This window comes from Peromyscus leucopus, chromosome 22, assembly GCF_004664715.2.
Source record: "Peromyscus leucopus breed LL Stock chromosome 22, UCI_PerLeu_2.1, whole genome shotgun sequence".
NCBI lineage: Eukaryota > Metazoa > Chordata > Mammalia > Rodentia > Cricetidae > Peromyscus > Peromyscus leucopus.
Genome location: NC_051081.1, coordinates 424,939 through 451,562, shown reverse-complemented (window position 1 = coordinate 451,562; position 26,624 = coordinate 424,939). Strand labels below are relative to the sequence as shown.

The following is a 26,624-nucleotide window of genomic DNA, read 5'->3' as shown; positions in this document are numbered from 1 at the left end:
AGGGGCTCCGCACCGTCAGCCCCTCACATACCCCACCCTACCTCAGGGTCCCCAGGCGTGAGGCCCCCCAACCAAGCCCCGGCCCCTCAGGGACAGAACAGTCGAGGCATCAGCTTCTTCTTTTTTTTTTTTTTTTTTTGGTTTTTCGAGACAGGGTTTCTCTGCGTAGCTTTGAGCCTTTCCTGGCGCTCACTTGGTAGCCCAGGCTGGCCTCAAACTCAGAGATCCGCCTGCCTCTGCCTCCCGAGTGCTGGGATTAAAGGCGTGCGCCACCACCGCCCGGCCTGAGGCATCAGCTTCTTTGTCCATTCTTTGTTAAGACAGCAGCCCGCAGGCCGATGGCAAGCGTTCCTGTCACTTGGAGGGCCGCGTGATGATGCGCGTGGAGAAGTCGAAGAGGTCGCGGTTGATCTTGCGCAGACTGCGCACCTCCTCCTCCAGCTCCAGCACGCGCGCGGGCAGCATCTGGTTGCCCAGCATGTTCTGCGGAGAGCGGGCCGTGTGGGCGGGGCTGACCCCGCCTGACCCACCAGGCCCCGCCCCACAGCCGGAGGAGCCCCGCCCACCTTCGCCATGTAGCCGGACAGCACCGCCTGCAGCCGCTCCAGCCGCTCCAGGTAGGTCTGCTCAGTGCCCTGCAAAGCAGCATGGCCACCCCGTGTCGGCCCCCAGGGCGGTCACCCCGTGTCGGCCCCCAGGGCGGCCACCCCGTGTCGGCCCCCAGGGCGGCCACCCCGTGTCGGCCCCCAGGGCGGCCGCCTCCTCCACAGGTTCACAGCCGGGGAGGGGCCGGGCCGGGGCAGCCAGGCCACACCAGGCCCTCAGCCTGGCCGCCACCGTGAAAGGCCCCACACGCCCTGGCCTATGTGGGGTGCCACGGACCTGGCCCAGGGCGCACGGGAGCCACTGAGGCCGGGGTGCAAACGCGGAGCAGAAGCCCCTCCCCGCTGCTTTCTAAGGCTCCCCATCTCCTGAGCGCAGGCTGCCCCAAGGGTCTATCCTGCTCTATGCTTCATCAACCAAGTGACCTGGTCACGCAATGGGAGCAATATGAAGAGTCACCTTCTGACCGTGGACTGAGGCACGGTGTGGCTTCGGACAGAAGTCGCCCGTGGGGACGGCTGCCCATGACCTGGCGGCAGGGGCACTAGGGGGACTCTCGGGGATGGAATGTTCTGGAAGTGGCCTCGTGGGTCCTACCTGCAGGTGGAGCCCTAGCTGCAGGCGCAGGCCCCCGCCCTGGGCCTCATCTCCATGCTCGGCACCCAGCAGGTGCTTGTTGAAGTGGGGCAGGGGCAGGCTGGGCCTGAATTCGGGATTCAGCATGCTGGGCGGGGCCAGCATGATGGCGGCGTTGGTCACCGGACCTGAGGGACACACCAAAACCCAACATCAGGGCCTGGCTGGCGGGACAGGGCCCGGCCTCACCCAGCGCGGCGCAGACCTTTGAGGGTGACTGTCCGCAGGCACTGTTTGCTCTTCACGTCCCACAGACGCACCGACTCGTCCTGGGAGCCCGAGAGGAGGACGCTGCCATCCGTGGACACCGACAGGCACGTCACTTGGTTCCTGGGACAGGAGGGTGGGGTTGGGTGCGGCATGGGTGTGGACTGCGCACGCGCGCACACACATGTATGCACGCACACACACGCATGCACGCACGCACACACACCCCGGCTGAGGTGACTACCTGTGCCCCTTGAAGACCTTCCCCGTGCTCTGTTCGGGCCGGAAGCTGTGCTCTCTCTGTCCAGGCTGTCAGTGGAGACAGGTGTCAGGGTCTGGGATGGGGGCCCCTGCTGTGTGGCCCCTCAGCCCCGCAGCCACTCACCCAGCTGTACAGGTCGACCTGGAAGATGGAACCGTCGCTGCCGCCACAGAACACGTGATGCTCAGCCAGGTCCATGGTCACCGAAGTGACGCCCACGTCAAACAAGACAGACAGAAGCAGGTCTCCCGAGGAGATGGCCCAGAGCTGCAGGGATGGAGGCCGGGCACCATGGGCATCCGGGCACCATGGCACGGCACCATGGGCATCGGGCACACGGCCAAGCCAGCGAGCCGGGAAGGCCGAGGGCCCTGGCACCACCCTGCCCATGCCACAAGCCTCCTAACCCACCACAGATGCACAGGCTGTGCTGGCTGGGGTGTGGGCACCTCAGCGGCTGCAGGACCCAAGCCCAGCCAGGGAAATGGAGTCACCAAGGCTGGGTTAGGTGCTCCTAGGCAGAGGCGGGGGTGGGGTGGGGAGGGGGGGTGTCTCTGAGTTCCAGGCTAGTCTGGTCTATATACCAAGCTCCAGGCAAGCTGGGGCTACGCAGGGACCGTCTCAAAAAGAAAGAAAGAAGACGATCTGAAAACAGGATGAGAGGGTGGGGGCGGGGCTCCGGGAGAGGCCTGGGTTCCACCTCACACGGTGCCAGTAACAAACAAACAGGCTCAAACCGTCAAGGGCAGCCGGCCACTGCAGCGTGGCCGAGTGGGAATTTCCAGCAGACAGGCTAGGCCGTCCATCTCTGCGTGTCCTTGGTCGGGCACAGGGATTATGGGCTGTCTGGAACCGAGGCAGCCAGCACAAGGGGGAGGCCTTGTCTCCCTCTCTCCTCGTTGAGAGCCAGTGGCTGCCAGGAATTCATGGGTCCAGGCTGGGGACGCTACCTTCATGGTCTGATCCAGCGAGGCGGTGGCCACCCGGGCCATGGGGCCCCCAAAACCGCAGTGCAGGTCTGTGATCGGGAGCGTGTGGTGGGACCAGACATGCCTTGGGGCGAGGATCCTGGATGGGTCTGCCTGCAGCACACTGGGGACAGGAGCGAAGGCCACGGAGAACGTCACTGGCCTGCCTCACGCCCGCACACGGGACACCCCAACAGTTGCCCCGAGGCCCCCGGAGCCTTTCTGTGGAGATCCCTGGCATGAGTCCTACCTGCAGAGGTTCCAGACCAGCACCAGGCAGTCCTTGCCTCCGGAGACAAAGTGACTGCTGTCACCCGTGAACTTGAGACACGACACGTCCTGGTAGTGACGGCTGAGGATGACCAGGAGGTTCCCGGTGGAGACCTGAGACAGACCAGGCACTGGTCAGGGGTGACAAAGGCTGAATGAACCCCTCCACAAGAACCCTGCCCACCTTCTCTAGGGCCACTGGTGGGCGAGGATCCTCGTCACCGTGCACTTGGCCAGGACTGGCTGTGCCCCCACCCTGTACCCAGAAAAGGGGGATGCAAGTTTCCCGTGTCCTCTGAGCCCCAGGGGGGCCCAAGCTTGGTCTCGTCTAAGGCCAGGTAGTCCAGGGGATGTCTTGGAGGTCTCTGCTGGCACATGTGTCCAGCGCATCACAATGCAGCAGAAGGCGGCGGCTGCACGTGTCCACCACCGTTTGGGAGGCTGAGGCACAGCCGAGTCTGAGGTTAACCTCAGCTACAGAGAACCGACTGGAAAACCAAAGCAAACAGCGACAGGTCCCTGCAGGGAGTGGGGCTGCCGCTGGATCGCCGGGATCTAAAGCCGGGATCTGCCCATTCCCACACAGGACAGGGAGGGCGGTGTGGAGAGCTCGGGCCTGTGCTGGGGAGAAGCAGACTTCAGCCCTGCCCCTGGCGGTGAGGCCCCGGCTCCAGGCCAGGGGGTGCTGTCTCTGCTGGGCGTCTGGGTAACGCAGGGCGGGGAGGAGGGCGCGGCCACCTAGACACTGACACCGCAAGGACGCTCTCGCCAGCAGAACCTCAGCCCAGGGTCCGGCTGCCCCACAGGTGCAGAGACTTCCGGGTCCCCTTGAGTCCCTCACCCCAGCCTTGAACCCAGGAATCTGTGGGACTGTGCAGCGCCCCCTGGTGGCCACAGTTCAGAGTCCTTAGTGTGGCGCAGTAGCCGCCTGCCAGCCGTCAGCAAGAGGAGGCGCCCAGCTAGAGTGGGGGTGTGCCCAAGCTGTTCAGCTTCTGACACAAACCAGAGCCAGTCACCTGAAGTGGCCTCCCGCGGGCTGGCCTGGGGCCAGTCTGTGGGGCATTTTCTTGATTAAATGATTGACATGGGCCCTCCCGCTGCGGGTGGTGCCAGCCTGACAGGTGGCCCTGGGTTGCACGAGGAAGCGGGCTGGGCTGGAGGGTGGGCTCAGTGGTTAGAGCACTGACTGCCCCTCAGAAGACCGGGGTTCAATTCCCAGCACCCACATGGGGCTCGCAACCACTGCAACTCCAGTCCAGGGTATCCCAAGCCCTCTTCTGACCTTTGAGGGCGTTGGGAATGGATGTGGTGCACGTACATGTGTGCAGGCAAAACAATTCTACACATAAAATCATAAAATAGATCTTAAAAAATAAAGCAGGCTGGAATTCGGGGTGCGGCGCACACCTTCAATCCCAGCACTCGGGAGGCAGAGGCAGGAGGATCTCTGTGAGTTCGAGGCCAGCCTGGTCTACAGAGTGAGATCCAGGACAGCCAGGGCTGCACAGAGAGACCCTGTCTAGGGGGTGCGGGAGTGGGTGGGGGCCCAAGAGAGCAGCTCAGTGGGCGAGCACAGGCATGACGGCAGCCCTGGGCCCCACCCCACCCCACAGCAGCCAGGCACTGCCGTCCCAGCACCGGGGAAGTGGTGACAGGACTTGGAACTCGAGGGCTAATGATGAGTTCAAGGCCAGCCTGGGCTCCGGGAGGCCCTGCCTCACAAAGCAGTCAAGGACTAAGGAATGTCTCGGGTGACGGTGCTGCTCCAGTCCCCAGAACCCATGGGAAGTGCAGTGACCGTCTACGGCACCCCTGCAGGGAGGCGGCAAGCGCAGACAGAAGGCTCGGACGCTTGGACGGTGAGACACATGTCCCCACAAGACGGAAGGCAAGGACCAACACCTGAAGCTGCCCTCTGAGGCCGACATGTGCACCTCCACATGGGGTGCACGTACAGGAAACCCAAGAACGCAGAAAGGGCGGTCCAGATGTGCCCTTCGTACACAGCTGCACAGCCTAGGTGGATCCCTCCCGTGGGGCCCATGAAACCCTGGGCTTCCCAGCCTCAGAATCTTGGCCTCAGAATGACATGGTGGCCTGGGATGGCCTGGAGGAAGATGAAACCGGAGCGGCAGAAGCATGGCCGACCTCAGCTCTGTGGAGTCAGCACCCTCCACCGAGGGCCAGGCCACAGCCTAGAACCCTGATTCCTCCAGGCTCACTCACCGCCAAGTCATTAACTGGGCCTAACATGGAGCCAGGCCGCTAGAGCCAACAAAAGACTGAAGACTGACCTGACCCTTTGGGAAGCAGGGTGAAGGCGTTGGCATCTCCTGGCATGACTACGAGACAGAGGCGGCTGTCTATCACAGGGTCTGTACAGGTTCTGGTGGTGGTGGGTTTTTTGTTTTGTTTTCGAGGCAGGGTTTTTCTGTGTAGCCCTGGTTTTCCTGGATCTCGCTCTGTAGACCAAGCTAGCCTCAAACTCACAGAGACCCGCCTGGCTCTTCGTCCCAAGTGCTGGGATTAAAGGTGTGCGACACCGCCGCCGCCTGGCAATCGTTTTATGTTTTAAGAACTTTATTGTTCAATCTGTGTATCCAGGGTACCCTCAGAGGTAAGATCAATGTGCTAAGTTCTCTGCAGCTACAGACAGTTGTGAGCCACCACGTGGGTGCGGGGGACTGAACCTGGGTTCTCTGAGGAGCAGCCGGTGGGTGGGTACTTTTATGCTGAGCCGTCCTCCAGTCCGATCAATAGTTTTTAAAAACTCTGTATTTCTCAGGTTTATTTTCTTTATGAGTGTTTTGCCTGCATGTATATATGTGTACGAGGTACATGCCTGGTGCCCGTCCAGGTCAGAAGGTGTCAGATCCCCTAGAACTGACGTTATGGACGGTTGTTGGCCATCATGTGGGTGCTGGGAATCGAACCCAGGTCCTCTGTAAGAGCAACATGTGTTCTTAACCACAGGAGCGTTCTCTCGGCTGTTGGCGGAGGATGTTAACTGTTATATTGTCAAGTTCCTGCTTCCTGCCCTGACTTCCCTCAATATAAGCTGTAATATAATATATCATAATATAATAAAACATCATAATATAATAAGCCAAACAGACAGCTTCCTCCCCTACATCACTTCTGGTCAGTGTTTTGTCAAGAGAAGCAAGCTAGAACTGCTCCCTGTTCTAAGTTTCTTTCTTGGTTTCCCATACACTTGGGGACAGAACCAGGGCCACCTCAGGATAAGGTGTGTGCTGCACCCCAGTCATGATGAATTAGGACCCCAGAGACAAGGTCACATTTTAGGTCTCAGAAGTCATGGGTAAGATCTCCAAGGCTGGCAGGGCGGTGGTGGTGGTGGTGGTGCACGCTTTAATCCCAGCATTCGGGAGGCAGAGGCAGGAGATCTCTATGAGTTCAAGGCCAGCCTGGGCTACAGATCGAGATCCAGGAGAGGCACCAAAACCACACAGAGAAACCCTGTGTTGAAAAAAAACAAAAAGATCTCCAAGGCCACCTGCCTCCATCAGCCTGAACACTAGCCACAGGTTACTCTCCAGCATTCTCAAGAGACACATACAGGTAACAAGCTTTTCTCACCTCCCACAGGTAGATGCTCTCTGCAATTCCTGCCAGGACATACAGGCCGTTGGGTGCTGTGGTCAGACTGGTGACCGGCCCAGGACACATGATTTTCTGTTGGAGTTGGTCCTAGGGGCACAGAATATAAGACGAGCCATGTGAGCATCGGGAAGAGCGAGGGCTGGTGAGGTTCAGAGAGCAAGAGGAAGGAGTAGGGGCAGACAGAATGCCCGATGAGGGCAGGGTCAGGGCTCAGCAGTAGGGGGACCTACCCGACATGAAGGAAGATCTGGGTTCCAGAAATTTAAGAAACAAAAAACCCCCAGGCTTCAGCCAGTCCTGATAGTGAAGATCCGTGACCCTTTAAGAGGGTAACAGGACCCGGGCGGTGGTGGCGCACGCCTTGAATCCCAGCACTCGGGAGGCAGAGGCAGGGGGATCTCTGTGAGTTCGAGGCCAGCCTGGTCTGCAGGAGAGTTCCAGGACAGCAGGGCCAACAGGAAGACCCTGTCCCGAACACCTCCCTCCAAAAGAGGGCAATGGGAGCATGGGCCACCAGCCTATCTCCACCCAAGAGCTCTGACCTGTCATGCCGTCTAAAAGCACGACTTCTACCAGACCCCATCTTCCTTTCTGTATCAAAATGAGCGCTCCTTCGACGCGCCAGCGTGCAGCGCGGACGCCCCGTGGCTCTGCGTCTGAGCATGCGCCCGGACACCTCAGGGCGCCTTGGCTCTGGCAGCCTGGGGGAGGGGGAGGCCCTCGGCCCGCCGGCACGATTGCATCGCACAGCACCCGGGTCGCCGTGACCCTGGCTGCAGCGCGTCCGAGTCCTGGCGGCCGCCCTGGGGCCCGGACGGGCGCTGCAGTCCCGCACCTTGCGCTGCAGCTCCCAGGCGCAGATGTAGTTCTTGCCTTGCTGAGCCGCCAGCAGGTACTCGCCGCCGAGCAGCGCCAGGCCCCGCGGCCCCGCTTGGCCGCCGCGGTAGGTGAGCAGGTTGGCGCCCGAATGCAGTTCCCACACCACGCAGCTCCACAGCGGCGCCGCGGAGTCCGTACACACCGCCACCTCCATGGGCGCCGCCATCCTGCCCGGCCGGCCCCGCCCCCGAGCCCCGTCGTCCTTAGCGACGCCGGCAAAATGGCTCCTGGCGGGCTAGAGCGGCGCTTAGGCACCTCCCAGCGGCCCCTCCCCTGGAGGCCCGCGCATGCGCGGTAGCCCCGCCGCGTCGAGGAGGCGGGGCTGCCCCGCGCTCACGGGCTCCGCGGGGTGGTGCGCGCATGCGCGCAGCGTTCGCGGCGGAGGGGCGGGAGCCGCCTCCGGTTTCTCGGTCCCGTGTAGGGCCGCGCGGCGTTGGGGGCGGGGACGCACGGCCTGCACATGCGTACCAGGCCGGCTGCGGGGCGCGAAGGAGGCAAGACAGCGCCGCGCCGCCCGGCGCAGCCCAGACCTTTCCGGGCGCGGGGCGGGGCGGGGCGGGGCGCGGCGGGCGGGGCGCCCGCGCTCCTGCACATGCGTACAAGCCTGACCGCGCCAGGAACTGGCCGCCCGGCGCACTGGCCGCTCTGCGCACGCGCGCTCTAGCCCGCCGCTTGCAGGCGCTCTCGCTGCCGACTGGTGGCGGTCGTCGTCTGGACCGCAGTTTAGAAGCGATGGTTACGCTCGGTGCCTGGAGATTTTCGCCGGGCGGTTCTGCTGGGGGCTTTGGCTCCAGTGATTCAAACTTTTACAGTCGTTTTTTTCCCCCTCTTGAGTCACTCTCGCCCTGGAACTCGCGGCCGTTCTCCTGCCTCAGCTTCCTGCCTGCTGCGGTGACAACCGCGTGTCACCATGGCCAGCTTACTTTTTAAACTTTGTTTTAAGGCAAAAAATATAAACAACTGACCTTTATGCTTTATTTAGACCCAAGGAAATTAGTTACTGCTTGTAAGATCAGGCTGCACGCACACGTCTGGCCGGGGCGTCGCTCGTGGCGATTCAACGCTTACGAATCGACCCACGTCCTTTATCGATTTGCCTCCTCTTTGACCTTTCCTCTTTGGAGTCATAAATTTCAAATTTGTATTTGGTTCACTCGGTGCAGACCCAACAAGTCAATCTCTAGCCAAATAACCTTTAGCCTCGAGTCACAGCCTGCTGGCCATGGGCCAGATCTAAAACCAAGGGGTTTATGTTGTTTTGCTTTTCACCAGATGCGTTGTTAGCAAAGGAGAATGGATGCAAGTGTTGAATCTTGCAGCCGCGGATGTGGCCGCCGGGAGCATTGCACCAGCCGGGGCTGCAGGGCTGGACGCCGGGTGAGGTTCTGAGCTGGGTCTAGGAGGCGACGAGGGAGGGAGGTGCACCTTGGTGCCCGTGACAGGCAGTGGAGAGTGCCACTCAGTGTGGCCACCAGATGGCAGGCGCAGGCTGCGGGACAGGGAGGACTCCCAGGAGATCCACCTGGGGCCGTACAAGGGCGGCTCCAGAGAAGCACACACTTTGAACAAGAAAGGGGCACAGGCAAAGGTCCTGGGGCAGAGCAGAGGATGTGGAGCTCCGCTTGGAAGCATCGGAGGACACAGCCTGTTACTTTGTCATGGGAGGGAGGGAGTCCGTCTCCCAGGAATCGTGTAACCCAGGTCCTCCTTACTACACTCCAGATTCTCCCGCCTCAACTTCTCGAGACCTAGGTCGCAGCTACTTTTAATGCTAAAGTGTGACTGAGAAACGGCAAGCTGTGGAGACTCGGTGGGTAATAGCCCTTGCTACTCTTGCAGAGGACCCAGGTTCAGTTCCCAGCACCCACACCAGCGTGGCTCACAATCACCAGTAACTTCAGCTCCAGGGATCTGACACCTTTGGAACTCAAAGGCACAGATACATGCAGATAAAATTAAAAATAATTAAAATAAGGGACACAGGATCGGGCTGGAGAGATGGCTCAGAGGTTGAGAGCACTGGCTGCTCTTCCAGAGGTCCTGAGTTCAATTCCCAGCAGCCGCATGATGGTTTTCAGCCATCTGTAATGAGATCTGGTGCCCTCTTCTGACCTGCAGGGATGCAGACAGAACACTGTATACATAATAAATAAATAAAATTAAAAGAGAGAGAGAGAGAGAAAGAGACAGGACCTGGGCTCAGAACAAGAGAAATGGGATTGGGGACAGTTGGTAGAGGGTTGGCCTCGCATGCACCAAGCCCTGGGGTCCACCCCTAGCACCACAGAAAACAGGTATGGTGACGTGGGTGTCATCCCAAGCACATGGGATCTGGAGTTGGAGGGCATCCTGGGCTACTTGGTGAGCTCAAGGCCAGCCTGGGCTACATGAAACCCTGTGTCAAATTTTTTTAAAAAATTAAAAAAGAAATAGGCGATAATCTTAAAGCCTGGGTTCGGTCTTCAGCAGGAAGGATGGGGTGCCAAGGGTCAACCCGGGGATTGAACTTGGTCGTGAGTCCCTCTTGTTAACTGTGAGCGGTGGGAGAGGCCTTTGTACAACTCCAGGCCTCCGTTTCCCTGATCCTTGAGGGGGTTGCTAGGAAGACCCATGGGTGACAGGTTCATGTGCCTCGGGCCCCATGTACAGCCTTATCTGGGTAGGTCAGGCCCAGAAGTTTCCTCAATCTCCATTCTAGGATGCCGGGCAGGGGCCGAGCCTGCTGGCCAGCAGCTGGGGCAGGCCTCTCTCGCAGCAGCCCAGCCCTGGAGACTTGGCCCCTGTCCTTCCCTGGGGGTGGGGTTAGAGGTCAGTCCGCCCCCAGCGGCCCCTGGAATGAGGACAATCTAGTTGTGTCAGCCACACTTGGGCGTCCAGGACCACCCAGTTACTAGACCTCTGAGAAAGTGGAGGGTACAGCAGGATATGGGGGAGCCAGATGGGGGAAACTGAGGCACAGATCAGGGGAACTGAGGCACAGATGGGGGAACTGAGGCACAGATCGGGGGAAACTGAGGCACAGATGGGGAAACTGAGGCACAGATCGGGGGAACTGAGGCATTCCCCCATATAGAAACTCCAGTGCTCCATTCTGTCAGTGCCATTCAACTTCAGCCTCCACGTTCTCCCCTGTGGAATCCACAAACCAGCCCACCATCTGGGAACTCCTCAGAGGCTGAAGGTGGACCCCCCAAGAGGAGGGAGGTCTTACTGACTCCCCTCAAATTCTGTTCTGCCGATCAGAACAGTTTTGTGGGTCACTGGGTGGGACCTTGCTGCAGGGACTCTGAGAAGCATCGCAGGGCTGTGCAGCCTCAGGGCCACTCAGTTCCCTTCTGAGGCTCTTTGGCTAAGGAATGAAAAGAAACAGGACAGGCCAAGCCAGTTTGCCTGAAAGATGCCTTAAAAAAAAATCGCTGATCTTGCCCTCCCCCCCCCCCCCCCCCGTCCCCGCAGTGTTGGGGCAAGTGGGTGACGTCCCTCCGTGGAGCAAGGTTGTTTTCAATTCTGTCAGTAACTAGGGAGGGACCAGCCAGGGCCAGACTTGGCCAGAGCAGGCAGGACAGAGTCAGGTGGCGGAGGACCAGGCCTGTCCACCTGGCCTCGATTACCTTGACTCATTCGGTCTCCTGAGTCCCCTGGGTGTGGGGCTGACATTGTTCAGGGATCCTCTCTCCACTCCAGTCCTTGAGCTGTCACTGCCCAGGATCCACCCAGCAAGCCTCTCTCTGGTGCCCACTGAGGCACACCACAGCACCAAGTGCTCAGGCTGGGGGCGGCGGCTGGGCCCGCGCCTTGGATCCCAGTTTTCGGGGAGGCTGAGGCCCCCACAGTGCACCTGAGGGGTGTGCCTGTCTCCAGGACGCTGCTGCTGCTGCTGCTGCTGCTGCTGCTGCTGCTGCTGCTGGAGCTCTGGCCCCTGGGGTGACAGGTGGGCAGGACACAGAGCTGGGGTGGGGGTGGGGAGCCCCAGGGAGTTAGCAGGCGTCCAAGGTGGCCTCCACCTGGCTGCTGGGGAGGGAGAGGTGTGAAGGTCACATGCAACTAGCCCAAGGAGCAGAGATGGATGATAATGTCCCAGGGTGGGGACAGAGGGAATGAATGGTTCCCAGATGGGAGAGGGGATGGCCTGTGCAAAGGTCCTGGGGCAGGCCAGGCCTGCAGTTCACACCGTTCATCCCTGTGCCTCGGAGGTGTGAGCCACCACAGCCTGGCCTTTTTTTTTTTTTTTTTTTTTTCCTTTTTCCTTTTTTTTTCTAAAGCAAGAAAAGCAGCAGCAGCCAGGGAGACGGCTTGGCAGGCAGGACACTCATGCCCCAGTCTGACAACAACCTGAGTTCGATCCCCAGGACCCGAACGTGGAAGGAGAGAGAACCAACTCCCAACCGTTGTCTTCGGAACCCCACTGTGGCGGCCCTGCACGCAACACACAGACCTGAAGCAGAAGGAAAAACGGAAACTGACCGGAGCAGACCTCCTCCACACGCTCCGTGCCTGGGGTCCCCTCCACCCCCACCGACCCCCCAGAAAACCCCGAGACCACCACAGAGCGGCTCTTCCACAGAAGTGTCTCAACTTTTTAATCTCACCGATTTACAGGGTTACAATCGCATTAAATATGTCTGAGGCTTAAATACAATCCACAATAAGGTCATAAAATGTAAACTTTCAGTGTATTTTTTTTTTAATTTCAAAAATCACACTTCTTTTTTTGTCGTTGTTGTGTTTGAGTTTTCCTGTTAGTAGCTGAACTTTCCTGAATATTCCGCACAGCTGTGGCCGTTGCAGGCCACAGCCCGGCAGGAACTGACCATGAGGCCTGACCAGAGGTAGAAAGCAGTTTTTACTTTTTTATTGTTTTTTTTTAATCCACTTATTTTTTTCATTTTACCTGAGTTGGTGTGCGACCCACACGCTGTCAGAAAAGCCCCTCCCACCCCAAGAAACTAAAAAGTTCACATGTTCTGAACAAAACAGCTCAGCTCACCTTTACCCAGAAGGAGAAATAAAATCCACAAAAGCCAAAATTAAGTGGGGGTGGGGGGAAAAGTGTGTAAAAACGATAAAAAAAAAAAGGGAAAAAAAATCCTATAAGACTATACAGATGTATAACTCTCAGAAAACACTAACTTAGCTGTCCCAAGACCCATGCCCACCCACCCACTGCAGCTGGACAGACAGACAGACAGACAGACGGTCTGGTGGCCAGCAGAAGGACCACCAGGAAGGTTATAGAGACAGCCTGTCCCTGGGAAGGTTCTAGAAGCAGCCTGTGCCTGCCCTTACACCCTCTTTGCCCTGAGTTTGGGGGTCTAACCTGCCCCCACCCCAAGCCCTGAGGTGCTGGGTGGACAGTGACCATGTCCAGCTCCTCCTTGCTCTAGCTTGCATAACAAACGCCAACTGCACCCAATGCCAAGGGCCGGGTGGGGCAACTGAGGCACAGACAGGCCCGTGGAGGGTTACTGAGTACGTCCAGCAGAGGACAGCCCCCCTCCCTACAATCACAGAGCCCTGGTGGGCAAGGTCCCCTGAGTTAGGATCAGGTGCTTTCTGGCCACTCACAGAGCCCCAGACACAAGTGGACATCAGGACACCCCGCCCCCACCGTGGATCGAGCAGGTGACCAGAAAAATGGGTGACCCGGGTGCTTTTTTTTTTTTTTTCTTTTTTGGCATCAAAAGACCTGAGGTAGAAAGAAACGTGCCTTGGATGTGCCCACCAAGGCAACCCCCGTCTCCCCAAGCCAGGTACCCACGGAGGTTGACTCTACACGGGTTACCAGAGGGGATGAAGACCCTCCACACCCGTGACCAGGAATGATTGTGCGGCTAAGACGGTGACCCCAAAACGGGGCAGGCAGAAGCTTCCAGAAGGAAAAGTTGAGATTCCACCTCCCCCCAGTGAGCCTTCCCTCCTGGAAGGATGGGAGGGGGGTGTCCCTGAGAGGAAGGAACAGGGTCTGCTCCCCACAGCCCAGACCGGGAAGTGGGGTGAGAGGGGTCTCAGGACTCCTGGGACCGAAGGACAAGCAGGTCCCAGCTCTCACCACCAGTGACCAAGTCCCCAAGTCCAGGACCGATCCCCTAATCCAGGGGAGATTACGTCATTTATGCCCTGGCGGCTCCAGCCAAAATGAAATGCAATTTTCCTTTTTCTTTCTTTGTTTTGAGGCAGGGTCTCATGCAGCTTGGAATTGACTGTATCGCCCAGGCTGGCCTACTCAAGAGTGCTGGGATTAAAGGTGTGTGCTACGGCCCCCAGCCTCATCTTAACTTTGCTTTGTTGAGACAGGGTTTCAAGCAGCCTAGGCTGGCCTCAACCTCCATATGTAGCCAAGGATACATCCTCCTGCCTCATCCTCCCAAGAGCCAAGATGACAGACGCATGCCACCATGCCCAGTTTGGCTGGACCGTGCTATGGAGACACAGACCAGGGACCAGGATCCTTCCTGGTCCTATGCAACTGCTGCCCCAGCAAGAGCGTGACACAGGCACCAGGCACGTCTCGGTTCGAATCCTTGCCCCGAGGTAGACCTGGTGCACCCAGTGTCCCCTAGAAGCAACCCATCCAGGCAGAGAGTCCAGACCTTCATCCCTGAGACACACGGGGCCACTGTATTCCATGTGCTGCTCCCCTACCCGTTTCTAGAACATTCCGTGTCCTGGGTAAGCAATCCAGGTCGCTGAACGATGGAGCCCGTGGGCAGAGCCCAGCGTGACAGAACTGTGGAATTTGCTGACAGCCAGCACCATCGGATCCTGTCGTGGTGCCAGGTCAGGGTCACCACAGGACAGGGACTGGGGACTGGGGCTGGTACTTTTGCTTCTTTAAAAACAAAAACAAAAACAAAACAAACCTGTTTCCCTGAATGAACACAAATATATAATATACAGACAGGACTCTTTCTAAGATCCTATCACCGCCCTTAAGGATAGAACAGAATATTTACAGAATCGGAAACCCCAAAAACTTTAAAAAATTGCATCTGAATGTTGAGATCTTGTTTAAAAAGAAAAAAAAATTCATAACTTCCAAGAATGAATACAAAACAATGATCCTGGCTCCGGCGTGGTTGGTTTTCCCAGAAGGAACCACCGTGGTTAAGGACCAAGAACCAAAGGAAAAAAAAAAAAAAAAAGGAGAACACACAGTGCTGGGATTCATGAGGTAAACAGACGTGCTTGAACTGAGCTGCTCAAGCTGGACCCCCATGGAAGCCTCTGGAAAGGTGGCCTCCTTCTGCTTGGAGGTTGCCTTGGTGGCCCTTGTCAAATCCATTTCTCGGAGTCTCCAAAACCTGAGAGATTCAAGTGTTCTTTGCCCTGATTTATTAAATCTGTTTCTCTATCTATCTATCTCTATATATATGTATATATATAAAATTTTCTCTCCTTGGCGTCAGTGTGGCTCCCTGGAATTCTGCCCGGCCCACTGGGATTCTTCCGACGTCCCAGGTCCTCGTGTGGCTGTGTCCCTGTGGTGAGTGGGCAGCTATACGACTTGATTTGCTTTAAGGCAAGGAGTTATTTGAGGTAGAAGATGTAGGGGGCGCGGACACCCCGGCCAGCCCCACCTGGCCGCCGCCGGCCCCGCCGCTGGCTCCTGTCCGGCTACCCACGGTGTTGTTGGTACCGAGGCCACTGATGCCACCTTTGCTGGGGGCGGAGGGTGGCGTGGGGGGCGGTGGCTGAGCAAACAGCACTCCTGGGACAAGGACAAAGGGAAGGACACGTCACAGGTCCGGGCTCGTCAACTGAACAGTAGGATGTGTGGGAGCCAAGCCCAGGCCCGTGACCCCAGCAACTCAGGAAACTGAGGCAGGAATCACGGGGTGAGGCCAGCCCGGGTGACAGAGGGGGTTTAAGGCCCTGTCTCAAAACATCGGTACGAGGTCTGGCGAGACGGACGCTTGCTGCCAAGCTGGATACCCCGAGTGTGATCCCCGGGACCCACCGTGGGAGGAGAAACCTGAATCCCACAGTTGTCCTTTGACCCCGAGTCGCCCAGGACTTGACGCAGAGCCACGGTGGGGGCTGCAGTGGGGTGGGGGTGGGGACCCTCGTGCTCACCTGTGTACACGATGCCGTTCATCTCCACCGACATGCTAATACTGTTGCTGCCGTTGGCACTGTCCTGGCGGCTCTCGGAGGCTGTGGAGACAAGATCCACCACTCAGGTCAGAGGTACACCGGGGACTGGCTTGTTTCCTGCCTGCCTCCTCTATGAGGCATTCTTAAAATCTTTGGTGGGGGGTTATTTTATTTATACATTTACTATTTATTTTTTATGACTGGGTATCACGACGTAGCTCAGGCTAGCCTTGAACTCACCATCCCCTGCTTCAATCTCCTGCTGGGATAACAGGTATGCCCCACCACGTGTGATCTCAAGGACCCCATGTGAAACAAATTCTGATGAATGTTAACACCTCCTTGGAACTTGCAGATAGACTCAGTTTTTCACATGAACTAGCCCTGGATGGCCCTTTTCTGATTGATTTGCCAGCACTCTTTACATAGAATGGCTCCAAGGCACTTCTTTTTTTGCCCTGCACACATGGAATGTGGGGGATTCCAAGCTCAGGGTACCTTGGCTATTGATCCGGATGTTCATGGGCAGCTGGGCTGTCATGGCCAGGAAGTTCTGCTGCAGAGCTCGCTGCATGAGGCGCTGCTGCTCGTCGGCAACCAGGGCCATCTTCTTCTCTGGAGGCTCAGTGGATTCCAGCTTCTCCCGGAGCTGCTCCAGGGCAGCCGCCTGGGCCGCCACAGCCGCCTGGGCTGCGGCCGCTTGCACAGCAGCCGCCTGGGCTGCCACGACGGAATGGCCAGCCAGAGACACGGGCAGGCGGCCTGGGACCGTGATGGGGATGGCGGAGTCTTCCTCTAGACAGAAGGAGAGCAGAGGGTCAGGAGGGTCCTGGGGAAACGCTGGCCACCACGGTGGGAGGCGCGCCTGCGAAAACGGTAAAGCCTGTACTCCCCGCTCCCCAGGTTTCTGTTTTAAAGTCTCATGTAGCCCAGGCTGGCCTCACACTCACTCTAAGGATGACTCTGAACTCCTGATCCACCTCCCTCCCACGTGCTGGGGTGACAGATGTACACCACCTCATCTCGCTCACACGGTGTTGGAGCGGCACCCAGGGCTTCTGGCTCACTGGGGAAGCACTCGCTATCCACTGGGCTGCCGCCTGAGCACCGTGTGTGTGCTGGGAAGAGCCTTGGCAGAGAAGAAGACTGCCGTCAACCCGACCAGGGACATCCACTCAAACAGGGACTTTCCTCTTAAGAACACACGCACCTGGGCCTCCCACTCTGACAGGCAAGCCAGCCTCAGAAAGAATTAACGAGTTGCCCAGGGGTACCCAGCATTGGATTTATGTGGTTCAGGGGTCAAAGCGTCGTGAGGGATACTCTGCCCGTGTCTGGTATGAGCCAGAGGTCTCAAGAGCCCAGAAGGAAACAGAAGTGACCAGTTAGTAATGTTTGCCACGCACAAGAGACTGATGCTACATGGATAAGCAATGCTAGATTTAGAAAGGGGTACAGTGCTCAACTGGTAATGTGGCTGTGAAAACCTGGACTCAATTAGTAATGTCTGCTGCAGGCAGAAGAACAGACACATCATACTGCAGAGAGGGGACTACAGAGCAGGAGTTGACTAGTAATGTCTGCCTTGGGAACAGACAGGGATGGATGGGAGAACTCCTTCCCCCCATAAACCACTTAGGTTTATCATGGTTACCCAGAGAAATAAGAGGATAGCCTCATTCCATCACATGATTCACCTTTCTTGATCTTGGGTGCCGGGGTGATGGAGCTGCCATTGGTGCTGGCAGCAAGGCCCAGGGAAGTCACTGGTAGCTTGGGTGAGGACAGCATGTTGTGGGCTCCACTGGGTGAGTAGGCGAAAAGCGAGCCCCCGAAGCTCTGGCGCCGGCCTTCCCTGCGGTTGCTGTCGATGGCGGCCTGGAGCTCGTTGGGGCTGCTCAGGCCTCGCCGCTCACACTCGTAGGGGTAAAGATACTTCATGTACCTGTGCACGGGACAGGGTGGCATGGAGACAACCAGGGAGCGTCACCCTGCTGGGGCATGCTTGAGGAGGGGATGCATTACCTCGGGAGGGTGGTGAAGGGCTACCTCAGGAGGGAGGAGGTGCTTATCTCAGGAGGGAGGAGGCGGGCTATCTCAGGAGGTGTCAGGCTATCTCAGGAGGAGGTGTCAGGCTATCTCAGGAGGAGATGGGGAGAAGGCGGGCTATCTCAGGAGGAGGCGGGCTATCTCAGGAGGAGGTGTCAGGCTATCTCAGGAGGAGATGGGGAGGAGACGGGCTATCTCAGGAGGGAGGTGTCAGGCTATCTCAGGAGGTGGTGGTCTATCTCAGGAGGGAGGAGGCAGACTATCTCAGGAGGAGATGGGGAGGAAGCAGGCTATCTCAGGAGGTGGTGGGCTATCTCAGGAGGGAGATGGGGAGGTGGTGGTTATCTCGGGAGGAGGCAGGCTACCTCAGGAGGGAGGAGGCAGGCTACCTCAGGAGGGAGGAGGCAGGCTACCTCAGGAGGGAGGAGGCAGGCTACCTCAGGAGGGAGGAGGCAGGCTACTCAGGAGGGAGGGCGGCTACCTCAGGAGGGAGGAGGCAGGCTACCTCAGGAGGGAGGAGGCAGGCTACCTCAGGAGGGAGGAGGCAGGCTATCTCAGGAGGTGGCGGGCTATCTCAGGAGGGGGGCTATCAGGAGGGAGTGGGGGGGGGTTATCAGGAGGAGCAGGCTACTCAGGAGGGAGGAGGCGGGCTATCTCAGGAGGGAGATGGGGAGGAAGCGGACTATCTCAGGGCAGCCCTGGCACTCACTGTGTCCGCAGCGTGAAGGCGGCGCTGGTGATGGAGGTGGGCAGGTTGAGCCCCTTGGTGATCTCCCGCCACAGCTTCTTGTTGATGACCTCCACGAGGCCACCCTTCTCGGTCACCAGCACGTACAGCATGAACAGGTCCAGGACCTGCTTGGCCATGATGGGGATCCGGTTCACGGGCGTGCCTGCGGGATGTCAGGGAGGAGCTGCTGACAGGGGGTGGGGCGGGGGGTCATGGGAGTCATGCAGGGGTCACAGGGGCCAGGCGGGGGCTCTGGTGGCCACACCCTCACTCCCCCTAACATCTTCCAGAGCGGCATCACCCCTCCTTGCCTCAGTTTCCCCAAGATGTCAGGGCAAGGGAGGAAGGGGGTTGGAAGAGAGGCCGGCGGCCATCTTGGGGACACGGGAGGCGTCAGGGCCCTGGTTATTCCCACTCTGGGTCTCCAACAGCAGCAGCTGACAACAACCACAGTGCCTCCCTCCCCAGGGCCCTTCCCGCTCAGCCCTGTCCTCCTGGCGTCCCCGGAGTGCGGCAGACTCCGGTGGGGGTGGGGACGGCTCACTAACAAGATTTTCAGTTTAAGAAGCAGGAACATCCATCTTGCATCGAGTGACACCCTGGCCTCCTCTTCATCCCTCAAAACCTCGCCTCCTGTGACATCCACTTCCCAAGCCCGCTACAGACGGGGCCCTGCATCTTTCTGACAACTGGACTCCCGGAGTTTTGTTTTTGTTTGTTTTTCCGAGACAGGGTTTCTCTGTGTAGCCCTGGCTGTCCTGGATCTCACTCTGTAGCCCAGGCTGGCCTCGAACTCACAGAGATCCACCTGCCTCTGCCTCCCGAGGGCTGGGAACAGAAATGCCACCACCATCTGGTGACTCCCAGAGATTTTTCCTATGTCCCCAACTCTAAGTCCTGTCTGTGAAGTTCTAGGCTCGCAGGCCTTCCCCACCATCCTCATCCTCACCATCAGCAAGCCTCGACAGAGAACGCCGGAGACTGCCTGGCCCCCACCCCGGCCACAGATACAGTGACCATTCATCTGTCTCCTGAGAGGGGACACCTCCCCCCTTTACTGATGGGCCTGGCTCCTCTGTCCCAGGGACTCCACGGCCCTAGAAAGCCGCACTGGGAGACCCTCCCCCTATCCCTGGCCACTTCCTGCCTCTCCCAAGTTGCAAAAACTCCCCAGTTGGAGTCAAGCGCGGAGCCCAGGGCAGCCGTGGGGTCTCAAACCCACCACCCTGTTCACCCAGCTCAGCCCTCCAGGGAGACCAGGAGGTGGGCAGGCCAGTCTCAGCCAGCGGAGGAGGAAGTTCACACGAAGTCTAGGAGCCAATGGAGGGCTGAGGCCGGGGTGAAGGAAGGGTGGGGGACCCGGCAGGGGCAGGACACCTCCCCCCATTTCCCGTCTCCAGAGACTTCTGAGGGAACTTTGTTCCAAGGTCCTTGCTTTCCGATGCCAGGCGTCATCTGTCCGCAAGAAGGGACCCAGCCGCGGGCGGTAGGTTGTGCCGGCTGGGCCAGCCTGGCGGTCTGAATACCAGTTCCGATACACCAAAGACCTCGGGAGAAAGTGCCCGAGGGGGCAGCGGACCAGGGGTTTTGAGGGATACACAGGAGTCTGCTGGTCTGACGGGGGAGGGAGGCAGGGTCCCAGGCGGACGGACGTTCCCAGCCCTTTGTGGTCAGTGGCTGCACCGAGGCATGGAGGGCCCTGGCCTCCTCGCTGACCCCATTACGGTGGGGGTGGTGAGCAGGATGGTCAGCTCTGTGGCTGGAGGCAGCTGGGGGCCTCCTGCTGTGGGAGGGGCTCAGGCAGGTGGGGACCCCCGATAACAGAGGAGGGGAGATCTCTCCGGCCACACGGCGGGGGCAGCAGGGCTGGACCTAACGAACACAGCTGGGCTCTGCGGATAGCATGGGGCCCCCCACGCCCACAGGGACCCCGGCCCCAACCCGACACCGAGGGGTTAACCCAGAGGCCACTGGGCTGGGCCGAGGGATCGGGAGGCCACAGTCCGCCTTCCGGTGGGCTGGGCAGGCCTGGAGGCCTGTGTTTACAGAAGCTGGGCTCAGCCATGGCCGCGCTGGCCTCAGATCCCCTCTCCGCCCCTTCCTGCTCCGGAGCCGAAGCCTCGACCCTCCTTGGGCCTCAGTTTCCTCCCTTAGAACACGGGATGTAACCACCCAGGCGGCCCCACCCTGAGGGAGGGCTGGGGAGAGCCACAGAGTCTGGGGAGCACTCCCTCACGGGGAAGACTGTCCTGTCCCCCCCACCCTCCGGCCCTGGCAGGCGCTCACCCCGCTTCTGCATGAAGCTGAACAGGTCGTCTAGGAACTCCTTCCTCTTGGGGTCCGCGTCCAGTTCATAGAGCTGCGGACAGAGAGGGATGGGTCAGCGGGGGGCGGGGGGGGGACGCGTCCCCACCGCGGGGAACGGGGCAGCCACAGGCGCTCAGCCAACCCCACGCCGCAGACAAGGCTGACCCCCTCGACGGCACTCGGGGGTCACTAACCAATGCCCCCACCCAGGGGGTCAGAGGGGAGACAGGCGTTCTCAGTCCGGGTCTCCAAGTCCCGGGAAGGGTCCTTCCCACCTCTCCCAGCATGAGGAGCTCTGGGTGTTTGCCCCATAGGGAAACTGAGGCACAGTGTCACTGACAGCTGCCGACTCCTGAGCACCTGGGGTCCCGTCTCGTCCGCCCACCCAGGCTGCGGTGGTGGGTGATGCGGGCACCGCTGTCGGGGAGGGAGTCCTGGGGCCCGGATCCTGGGGCTCATGGCCGGGCCGGGGAAGTGGGGCGGAGATAATTAGAATGCTCAGCTGAATACCAGGCTTCAAATTAACCACCAGGAATGCAGCTGGCCGACGGCGGGGGGCCTCGAAACCACCAATTACACCTGGGTCTGCACAATCCATCATCCAGTCGCCAGGAGCTCGGGGCGCGGGCAGCTGGGCCCCCCCTTCCAACAGCAGCGCCCCCCCCCCCAGGACTCAGCTTCTCCATCTGCTCAATGGAGACCATGGACACCGTGGGCGGCCTTCCCAGACAGAAGCCCGAGTCCAGGCCTCTGCCCGGGTGGCCGTGGCTGTCAGCTGCCCGGCTGCCCGGCTTTGTCTGCGCCCCACCCCGGCCGGCCGGCCAGCGCCAGACTGGCCGGCCCACATTCCTGAGTCCGGGGAGGCCGCTCTCCCTCCCCAGGCCGCCTGAGGGGTGCGGGGCGCTGCAGGTAGCCGGGCTGCCCTCCCTGCTCAGGGCCTCTGGGTGCCACACACAAGCACCCGGGCCAGCCAAGTCCTTCACACCTTCCCAAGGGGGTGTGCGCGCCCGGTACACAGCAATCACTTAATAAATGATCAAGGGGCTGCCTGGGCCGGGCATGGATGGGCAAATGATGGGCGGGCAGACGTGTGACCGGGGTGTGGTTAGAGCCCCCAACACTGGAGACACAGGAAGGAGCCCCACCCCTGAGAGGGCCTGAGGCAGGCCCCAGGCGTGAACCCTTTCCTGGACAAGGCGCAGTCTCCAGGGTCCACCCTCTTGGACACCGTCAGAGCCTCCTTCCTCAGTTTCCCCATCTTCGTTGGAAAGCACAAGATGGCAGCGCAGCCGTCTGAGGGTCTGGCTCAGTGGGTGGGGCGCACGCCCAACACTCAGCACCCCATAAGCCAGGGATCTCTGTGGAACACACCGGTTATGGCAGCATTCAGGAGGTGGAGGCGGGAGGGTCAGGAGTTCAAAGCCAGCCTGGGTTACATGAGACCCTGCCTCAAAACAAAACTGTTACCCCCAAAACAACAGCTCTAGCTTGAGCTTCAAAGCGTTGGTGTCTTGGGGGAGGGGAAACTGAGGCTCACAAGGGCAGGGCACCGTGGATGCCGTTTTAACAGGAGATGCTGAGGGACCGACCGGTTGGTGGCTCTGCCTAGTCAGACGTCTACGAGGACAGGACATCAATTCAAAGCCATAAATGGGGGACCCACGGGGATCCCCCAGCTGCCTGTGGGGGAGGGTCAACAACAAAGACAGGCCATAAAAGCCCCGGTTTTATGGAAATCTGGCCCTCCTTCTGGCTGTCCCTCCGGGAGGGGTGCATCCCACCCTGAAGAACAGGCTCTGGGGACAGCGTCCCGCTTCAGCAGCAGCCACAGTGTCCAGGCCCCTTCTAGTCACAGGCCCAGCACCGCGAGAGGCTTTTCCTGCCCATGTGTCTTGTCTGGAATCAGAGCACACAGCAGTTGTCTAATAAATGCTCGTTAAACATGCATGGCTTCTCAGGCCTCGTGGAGGTGTCCCTCTCTCTGCCATGTGGTCCTGGCCCCCCACAACCACTTTGCTTCGTCTGCAAACTGGCTTCAGGTTGCCAGGACAGAGGCATTCAGCAGGCACTCACTAAGTGTACATTGCCCTTTCTCACCTCCTTCTTAGGAATGTAAACATGTCTCCTGCTCTACAACCCTGGCTCACGCTGTCCAGCCTCCTCTGCTCTCACTGGGGAGACCTTTCTGTTTGGGGGTTGTTTGGTTGGTTGTTTGGTTTTTCGAGACAGGGTTTCTCTGTGCAGCCCTGGCTGTCCTGGATCTCACTCTGTAGCCCAGGCTGGCCTCGAACTCACAGAGATCCTCCTGCCTCTGTCTCCGGAGTGCCGGGATTAAAGGCGTGCTGCTGGCTCTTGTTTTTTCCTTTATAGGGACCTTTTGACTGTTTTTTGTTGGTGAATTGTCTGCAAACGGTCAAACCTGGAACTCCCGGCAACGCTCTTGCTCCTGAGAGCGACAGGCCTGAGCGGTCACCACAGCACCCCTTCCAGAGCTGGCTGGCCCTGGGGCCCGGGGGCCCATAGTCACATCCCATCTGTAGGTTTCTGTTCTGACCACACCTGGGCAGCCAGGGCCGTTCCCACAAGGGCCCAGGGCGGTGTCCTCAGAGCCGAGGGGCCCCGGCTGTCCCCAGCCGTAAAAAAAAAAAACCTGCTCTCTGTGTGTGTGCATGTGTGGGAGGCCCCTGAGAAAACCTTTGTCCCCCAGACTGGGGCAGCCCAGGCCCCCTGCTGGCTCCCCAGGGCTCCAAAGTCCACTGGGCCCCACCTGGGACGGGTGCCAGGCAGGGTGGACCCCAGAAACGAAGACATTCTGGTAGGGCCTGGCCGGCCCCGGCCCCAGCATGGACACTCCCCACAGCCACCCTGGGGCACAGCAGGAGACAGAGAGACCGACTGTGGCCTGGGTTTGGCACCCTGGGCTCGGTGAGGGGCGTGTGACTAGCTGATGGCACAGTTGGGGCTTTTCTTTTTGATGGGGGCCCCTGAGCCCAGGCTGGCCTCACCCGAGGCCGTCCTGACTCATCTCTCCCCAGCAGTGCTGGGACCACCGCTCCAGAGCCCCGCTGGGAAGGCTTTTTTCAAGGCCTTCACACCTGCTGGGGGGACTCACGCTGTTTTCCTCTCTGGTGCTCAGAAAACATGGATCAGATTTGAGTCAGCACTCCCGCCCCCAGGTGAGGGGACAACCCAGAAAGCCATCTGGGGACACAGAGCCCTTGAAGGCCTTGGGGTGTCTCGGCCCGACCGGCAGGAATGAACGAGTCTCCCAGTGCGCACCCTCTCTGTGTGTGGAGTTTGTGAAAAGGGCTTTCATTGGCTGGGGCTGGGGGTGGTAGGAGGCCAGCACCTTCAATCCCAGCACTCGGGAGGCAGAGGCAGGAGGATCTCTGTGAGTTCGAGGCCAGCCTGGTCTACAGAGTGAGATCCAGGACAGGCACCAAAACTACACAGAGAAACCCTGTCTCAAAACAAACGGGCTGGAGAGACGGCTCAGGGGTTAAGAGTACTGGCTGCTCTTCCAGAGGACCCGGGTTCAGTTCCCAGCACCATGTAGAGGGTCAAAACCATCTGTAACTCCAGTTCCAAGAGACCTGATGCCCTCTTCCAACTCTGGAGATCGCACGCACACACACACACACACACACACACACACACACACACACACACACACACAATTTTAAAAGCCTTTTTTTGGAAAACGTTATGCATATACATATGAGATAACATATACTCACATATCTCTATCTACTTCCAGAACATTCCACCACAAAAAAGGAAACAGCCCGTTCCTTCTCTAGCCCCTGACACCCACGTGCCGACTTCTCCACTCCGATCGGCCTGTTTGGGTATTCTCACACACTGTAAGGCCTTCTGTGTCTGTGTCTCTCACTGAGCACAGTGTCCACATGTTCCTCCACACTGTCGTGTGCACTGGGGGGGCCTCGCTCCTGTTCCTGGCTGAGTAATATTCCAGCGTATGGATGGACCACACTGTGTGTCCATCACTCCCCCGTCTCTGGGCTGCAGGAGCCTTTACCCTTGCCACATTCTTTGAGGATCTTGATTATTTTGTGTCTTTTGGCCTCTGGATAAGACATGACTCATGTCTATAACCAACAATGGCCATGATCTGCCTCCCTCGCCTGCATAAACTCCCAGCCTGGCCAGGACAGTCATTCAAACGCTTCCTTGTCCCAGCTGCCCATGGGAGAGGGGCTTGGACGAGCTTCGGCACTGGGCCACATGACTCCCCGCCTCCCCATCAGCCCAGTCCGTCCTGCTGCCCTCCATCGTGGGAGTCTCTTCTCTTGGAAGCCCACAGTACTTGGCCACATGGGCCTCTTGGATGTCTCTGCACAGCCCTGCCCAGGTCCTCGTCCTGTGTCCCTCCTCCCACCTCAGGGAGGCCCTGGGCACCAAGATGACTCATCCTTGGGGGGGACAGCGACAAAGGCCAAAGCCGCCCCTGGGCAGACACACCCATTCTGCCATGGAGGAGTGCTCAGGACTCACCGGGAACCTACTCTTCACTTGGGGAAACTGAGGCAGAGGTGATCTGTGAATGACAGGGTGCCAGGGACCAGCTGCGTACTCCACCGGTCCTTGCCCACGGAGACCTGGGGTGTGGTGTGTGGAGGTTTCCTAGTGAGATGTGAGCATGCTCTCCCCAGCAGGGCGCCTCAGAGGACTGCCCGACCACGGGCGTGGCTACCAGGTGTTTGGAAGGGTCCGCACGTGGCTGTGCGGCATGCTTTGGTCTGGCGAGGGGGGGTCTTCTGTCCTGCCCCTTGGCATTCCTTCAAAAAGCCCTTCAGCTGGCGACAGAGGGGGTGGGTGGATAAGGATCCAGGCCCCCCTGAGCTATCCTGTGTTTCTATCAGAATGTTTCCCACTTCTTCCCTCAGGAGCACCCTGGGGTAAAAGTGGGGTCTCCCACACATCTATCATCCTAGCACCTGGGAGGCGGAGGCAGGAGGATGGCCATGACTTCCAGGCCAGCCAGGGCTACATAGGGAGACCCTGTCTCAAAACAAACTTGAGTCCATCCCAGCATGGAGAGGCCAAAGCTGGAGGGTCAGCAGTTCAAGGCTAGACCAAGCTCCAGTGAGTCTGGGGGTCAGCAGTTCAAGGCTAGACCAAGCTCCAGTGAGTCTGGGGGTCAGCCTGTGCTCTATCAGGCCCCGTCTTGAAACACAAGATAACATAATAAGCCGAAAGAAGGTGTCTGTCCAGTGAGAAAGGGCCGCACACATCCCGAGCGTCAGAGCCATAGAGGCGCCTGAGATAGACCGCACGGTCAGGAAATCAATGGACAAACGAAGAGAGGGCTCAGAGGGACCGAGAGACAGCAGTCGATGGGTGGCCACGACTCGGTAGCTACTTCCCACCTGCTTGTCTCTGCATGCCTCAGTTTACCCACCATAGCATGGGTTCGCAGTGGCCAGGAGGTAGGGGGAGGCAGCCGGCCAGAGCACAGGGAAGTCAAGCTGGGGATCTGGGGTTGCTATTTTCATATTTGGAAATCCCTGGGGTTTTGCTGCCATTATTGAACAGTTTCTGTATATGAGGCCAACGATACATTTACAACCACACAAAAGGACCAGGCCAGCAGCAGAGGCAAATTACGACATTGGGAAGATGGGGTAATCTAATGATGGCAGAGGACTATCTCCCAGCTACGCAGAAGACCAAGGCAGGAGGATTGCAAGTTCAAGGCAACTGGAGGTAACTTTTGAGACCCTGTCTCAAGATGAAAAGAGAGAGTAACCATGGGCGGAGCCCCACCTAGAATCCCCAGTGAGGGGCTGGGGGCGTGGTCAGGGTGGAGCCCCGCCCAGAATCCCCAGTGAGGGCGGGGCGTGGGGGGGGGCCAGAAGTGAGGGCTGGGGGCGTGGTCAGGGTGGAGCCCCGCCTAGAATCCCCAGTGAGGGGCAGGGGGCGTGGTCAGGGTGGAGCCCCGCCTAGAATCCCCACTGAGGGATGGATCGAGCAT

General features: G+C 59.0%; 2 protein-coding genes across 4 annotated transcripts in view; both read right to left on the bottom strand.

Annotated features, from left to right (window-relative positions):
- Window positions 1-235: 235 nt before the first annotated feature.
- Wdr18 (WD repeat domain 18) lies at window positions 236-7,671 on the bottom strand. 2 transcript variants are annotated; one of them, XM_028858592.2, is made up of 10 exons: window positions 7,406-7,671; window positions 6,547-6,657; window positions 2,927-3,060; window positions 2,659-2,800; window positions 1,832-1,975; window positions 1,691-1,755; window positions 1,445-1,569; window positions 1,201-1,367; window positions 567-635; window positions 236-483 (listed from the first exon to the last, which is right to left on the bottom strand). In XM_028858592.2, exons 1-10 carry the CDS (start codon window positions 7,613-7,615, stop codon window positions 355-357), a joined length of 1,296 nt encoding a protein of 431 aa, XP_028714425.1. In that variant the 5' UTR covers window positions 7,616-7,671; the 3' UTR covers window positions 236-354. The 2 variants fall into 2 exon arrangements, with proteins under 2 accessions (XP_028714425.1, XP_037053719.1); XM_037197824.1 differs by lacking the exon at window positions 7,406-7,671 and adding an exon at window positions 6,801-6,881.
- Window positions 7,672-12,005: 4,334 nt separating this feature from the next.
- The window catches only part of Arid3a (AT-rich interaction domain 3A), a 29,746-nt gene continuing 15,127 nt past the window's right edge, over window positions 12,006-26,624 (bottom strand). For both annotated transcript variants that reach the window (XM_028858589.2, XM_037197823.1), the window contains exons 4-9: window positions 20,609-20,681; window positions 18,302-18,485; window positions 17,241-17,488; window positions 16,042-16,338; window positions 15,523-15,603; window positions 12,006-15,157 (exon numbers count right to left, since the gene is read on the bottom strand). In XM_028858589.2, the coding sequence (XP_028714422.1) occupies window positions 14,964-15,157; window positions 15,523-15,603; window positions 16,042-16,338; window positions 17,241-17,488; window positions 18,302-18,485; window positions 20,609-20,681 (1,077 nt within the window). In that variant the 3' untranslated portion in view covers window positions 12,006-14,963. The remainder of the gene's footprint in view (window positions 15,158-15,522; window positions 15,604-16,041; window positions 16,339-17,240; window positions 17,489-18,301; window positions 18,486-20,608; window positions 20,682-26,624) is intronic.

Bases quoted from the DNA above. Each gene is read 5' to 3' on its own strand.
- Wdr18 (XM_028858592.2), bottom strand. From the start codon at position 7,615: ATGGCGGCGCCCATGGAGGTGGCGGTGTGTACGGACTCCGCGGCGCCG. The intron at 6,658-7,405 runs GTGCGGGACTGC...CTGTGCCCCTAG, and splicing joins CCTGGGAGCTGCAGCGCAAG to GACCAACTCCAACAGAAAAT. The intron at 636-1,200 runs GTAGGACCCACG...GCTGCTTTGCAG, and splicing joins AGCTAGGGCTCCACCTGCAG to GGCACTGAGCAGACCTACCT.